This window comes from Penaeus vannamei, chromosome 21, assembly GCF_042767895.1.
Source record: "Penaeus vannamei isolate JL-2024 chromosome 21, ASM4276789v1, whole genome shotgun sequence".
In the NCBI taxonomy this organism is placed as follows: Eukaryota; Metazoa; Arthropoda; class Malacostraca; order Decapoda; family Penaeidae; genus Penaeus; species Penaeus vannamei.
In genome coordinates, this window is record NC_091569.1 from 33,397,955 (window position 1) to 33,402,954 (window position 5,000).

Genomic DNA, 5,000 nt, shown 5'->3' on the forward strand with positions numbered 1-5,000 from the left:
ATAAAACTGGAGTATTTCTGTCCTCTTCTCATGAGGGCACCCAAGTCAATGATTATAATCTTAATAATAATAAGCGACAGACGCGGGTTCGATCCCCGAGACCAAATTTTAGTCTTTTTTTATGCACGAATTTGTCTTAACCCAGTAACGCCGGTATATTTTGAAGCCGAAAATAAAGGTTCCCTGCTCTTGTTATTACTGGGTATTTTAAAAGAACCAAAGACAGAGAAATTGTGAAGGGGTTTATGATATTATCTAATCGATGGGACTGAAATATGACTGACTATGGGCGTGCAATATCAAATTAGAATATTTGTTCCTGAAATTATTTTTCTGATGCTATTATTATTATTTTTATTTTTTATTTTTGACCATCTTTTATACCATGTTCCTGCAATGAAAATTAAATTATTAACGCCCTGTATTTGTTAAACCTTTAAAGCACGAAAATAACGAGAGAAAAATAAAAAATAAAAAAAAGAAGAAAAAGCAATGAAACCGTTAAAATACAATGGTAATAACAACAACAAAATAACAATAATAATATCTGCAATATACAAATAATGTGAGGGTAATCAACTGGTAATGATAATGATTATATCAATAATAATAATAATAATAACAATTGATAATGATAATGGTAAATATAGCATAATTATTGACAACAAAAATACCAACGATAATGACAAAAATAATTATAATAATTATTGTGTGTGACACCACCAATCCTGAGCCCCCGGGAGGCCCTAAAAATGAATTTATTAATATTAAATTAATATTGTCAGTACCCATGATCCTACCCTAGGGACTAAAAAGTAACACGATACTGAAAACTATCATCCTTCTCTCTTTCTTTTTTTTTTCTCTCTCTCTCTCTCTCTCTGTCTCTCTCTGTCTCTCATAATTAATTATATAATAATTAATTACGCCACTCTCTCACCGCTCACACCACTCCTCGCCAATCCTGAGTCCCCGGGAGACCCTAGCACGCCACACACTCTCACCGCTCACACCACTCCTCGCCAATCCTGAGTCCCCGGGAGACCCTAGCACGCCACACACTCTCACCGCTCACACCACCACTCCTCCTCGCCAATCCTGAGTCCCCGGGAGACCCTAGCACGCCACTCACTCACTCACTCACTCACTCACTCACCACTCCTCGCCAATCCTGAGTCCCCGGGAGACCCTAGCACGCCACTCACTCACTCACTCACTCACTCACCACTCCTCGCCAATCCTGAGTCCCCGGGAGGCCCTAGCACGCCACTCACTCACTCACTCACTCACTCACCACCACTCCTCGCCAATCCTGAGTCCCCGGGAGGCCCTAGCACGCCACTCACTCACTCACTCACTCACTCACTCACTCACTCGCCAATCCTGAGCCCCCGGGAGGCCCTAGCACGCCACTCACTCACTCACTCACCACCACTCACTCGCCAATCCCTGAGCCCCCGGGAAGCCCTAGCACGCCGCTCACTCACTCACACTCACTCACTCACCACCACTCACTCGCCAATCCCTGAGCCCCCGGGAAGCCCTAGCACGCCGCTCACTCACTCACCACTCCTCACCATCAATCCTGAGTCCCCGGGAGACCCTAGCACGCCACTCACTCACACTCACTCACTCACCACCACTCCTCGCCAATCCTGAGTCCCCGGGAGACCCTAGCACGCCACTCACTCACTCACCACCACTCCTCGCCAATCCTGAGTCCCCGGGAGGCCCTAGCACGCCACTCACTCACTCACTCACTCACTCACCACTCCTCACCAATCCTGAGTCCCCGGGAGACCCTAGCACGCCACGCCACTCACTCACTCACTCACCACTCCTCACCAATCCTGAGTCCCCGGGAGACCCTAGCACGCCACTCACTCACTCACTCACTCACCACTCCTCACCAATCCTGAGTCCCCGGGAGACCCTAGCACGCCACTCACTCACTCACTCACTCACCACTCCTCACCAATCCTGAGTCCCCGGGAGACCCTAGCACGCCACGCAACTCACTCACTCACTCACCACTCCTCACCAATCCTGAGTCCCCGGGAGACCCTAGCACGCCACGCCACTCACTCACTCACTCACCACTCCTCACCAATCCTGAGTCCCCGGGAGACCCTAGCACGCCACTCCTCACCACCACCACTCCTCACCACCACCACTCCTCACCAATCCTGAGTCCCCGGGAGACCCTAGCACGCCACTCCTCACCACCACCACTCCTCACCACCACCACTCCTCACCAATCCTGAGTCCCCGGGAGACCCTAGCACGCCACACTCTCACACCACTCCTCGCCAATCCTGAGTCCCCGGGAGACCCTAGCACGCCACACTCTCACACCACTCCTCGCCAATCCTGAGTCCCCGGGAGACCCTAGCACGCCACACTCTCACACCACTCCTCGCCAATCCTGAGTCCCCGGGAGACCCTAGCACGCCACACTCTCACACCACTCCTCGCCAATCCTGAGTCCCCGGGAGACCCTAGCACGCCACTCTCACCACCACCGCTCACACCACTCCTCGCCAATCCTGAGTCCCCGGGAGACCCTAGCACGCCACTCTCACCACCACCGCTCACACCACTCCTCGCCAATCCTGAGTCCCCGGGAGACCCTAGCACGCCACTCTCACCACCACCCCTCACCAATCCTGAGTCCCCGGGAGACCCTAGCACGCCACTCTCACCACCACTCACACCACCCCTCACCAATCCTGAGTCCCCGGGAGACCCTAGCACGCCACTCTCACCACCACCCCTCACCAATCCTGAGTCCCCGGGAGACCCTAGCACGCCACTCTCACCACCACTCACACCACCCCTCACCAATCCTGAGTCCCCGGGAGACCCTAGCACGCCACTCTCACCACCACTCACACCACCCCTCACCAATCCTGAGTCCCCGGGAGACCCTAGCACGCCACTCTCACCACCACTCACACCAATCCTGAGTCCCCGGGAGACCCTAGCACGCCACTCACTCACCACCACTCCTCACCAATCCTGAGTCCCCGGGAGACCCTAGCACGCCACTCACTCACCACCACTCCTCACCAATCCTGAGTCCCCGGGAGACCCTAGCACGCCACTCACTCACCACCACTCCTCACCAATCCTGAGTCCCCGGGAGACCCTAGCACGCCACTCACTCACTCACCACTCCTCACCAATCCTGAGTCCCCGGGAGACCCTAGCACGCCACTCACTCACTCACCACTCCTCACCACCACCACTCCTCACCAATCCTGAGTCCCCGGGAGACCCTAGCACGCCACTCCTCACCACCACCACTCCTCACCACCACCACTCCTCACCAATCCTGAGTCCCCGGGAGACCCTAGCACGCCACTCACCACATGAAATGAAATGAAATTATATATTAGATTATACATATTATATATTATTATTATACATCGCAAACACACACAATCACTCACACACACACAAACACTCACACACACATTCATACACCCCCAAGTCGACTAGGCAATTAAAGTAAAGTTCCTTGCCCAAGGAAACACTGTCACCGGCCGGGGCTCGAACACACGAACCCGGGCGGCTAGCACGCCCGAAGTCCGATGCTAAAACCACTAGGCCATCACATCTCCACTGAAAAGCCAAGTCAGGAGGGTTTAAAAATCACATATTTCCTTACTTTTGACATTCGCTATTATGAGCTTGTGGTTAGCGTAGGCATCGGTAGTCTAAAGCCCGTCACAGTACCACTTTTTCCGCATTACTTTTCCATGGGCACCACGGATATCTTGGTCATTTTGGCTCGCGCAGTCACACTAGCGATGAGAACCACGGAAACAGTCCGACCAAAATTCTAAACACAGGAAGATGGCTTCAACCCCTGCACAGGCTCTGGCGATGGTGAACGTTATTCTGGCTGTGGCGACGATTTACTGCGAAACAACGAATGTGTTATGCTAAATAAGGGCGTATTCTCGCTATTCCCATCCAGTCAGCTGACGGGGGAACATGGACACAAATGTAAACAAACAGGCGAGCAGCTAGTTACAAATTTGTATCTGTTTTTATCAAATATAAGAGAGAATTTTGCCAATTTTGAAATATTATTTACAGTTTAGACTGACTTTTTGCATCGTTTTATATGATACATACTTTTTTTCCATTACTATAACGATTAACTATTATAGCTTATCATTTGAACCAAAAAAGACCACGGAAACCAAAGATATTACATTATCCACCAATCGCTGGGGCTCACAGGCTTTTGCCATGCTGCTCTCCTATCTTTCGTATATAGTCTTTGATGTGAGAGGGAGAGTGGGTGTTGGGGAGGATGAGATAGAGTACTTTAAGGGGGGGGGGAGAATCCGGGATCGTGGGTTCGAATCCACAAAGAGGAGAAAAAAATGCTGATCGATTTTCATTTGTATTTCCATTTCTATCATTAATATTAATTGTCATCATCACCATTTCAGAATTAAACTGGCTTAACTAGATTCGAACACAAATTGCAATATGTTTCTTGATATAGTCTACACCACTTACTGTGTCTGCTTCCCAAAAATACCAAAATTCATACCGATCAAAAGACTAGAAAAAACATCGATACAGCACAAATGAATTAGGAATGCTCGCTTTTGGGGAATACTAAAAAATGAAAACTATCTGAACACCTTCATAAAATTAACCAAATTAAATTTTCAGATTTAGAGTAAATACAAGGAAGATTTGGGAAACAATAAATGAATTACGCAATAATAAAACTGAAGGATAGTACAACTCTTTCAATACTCCATAACAAGCAAATAAAAAATACTCTAGAGCAAATCTCAGACGCTTTTAATGGTTATTTTTTTAATGTCGCCCCAGAGCTTGCAAGTAAATTGTCATTCGCACAAATCTCTCACAAATCTTTTCTTTATTAGTCTTCTTATACTAATATGCTTTCTTATATTCAAGATACTATAGTCAGCATTGCCTATCAACTGTGTTACATTATTTTTATTATA

At 48.5% G+C, this 5,000-nt stretch overlaps 1 protein-coding gene across 1 annotated transcript; it reads right to left on the reverse strand.

Annotated features, from left to right (window-relative positions):
- Positions 1 to 2,388: 2,388 nt before the first annotated feature.
- On the reverse strand, positions 2,389 to 4,262 carry LOC138865577 (cuticle collagen dpy-5-like). Its single transcript, XM_070136272.1, has 4 exons — positions 4,224 to 4,262; positions 3,756 to 3,806; positions 3,525 to 3,624; positions 2,389 to 2,666 (listed from the first exon to the last, which is right to left on the reverse strand). Exons 1-4 carry the CDS (start codon positions 4,260 to 4,262, stop codon positions 2,389 to 2,391), a joined length of 468 nt encoding a protein of 155 aa, XP_069992373.1.
- Positions 4,263 to 5,000: the final 738 nt, after the last annotated feature.

Bases quoted from the DNA above. Each gene is read 5' to 3' on its own strand.
- LOC138865577 (XM_070136272.1), bottom strand. From the start codon at position 4,262: ATGGCAAAAGCCTGTGAGCCCCAGCGATTGGTGGATAAT. The intron at 3,807-4,223 runs GTAATATCTTTG...TCTCATCGCTAG, and splicing joins CCCAGCGATTGGTGGATAAT to TGTGACTGCGCGAGCCAAAA. The intron at 3,625-3,755 runs GTAATGCGGAAA...TTGGCTTTTCAG, and splicing joins TCCGTGGTGCCCATGGAAAA to TGGAGATGTGATGGCCTAGT.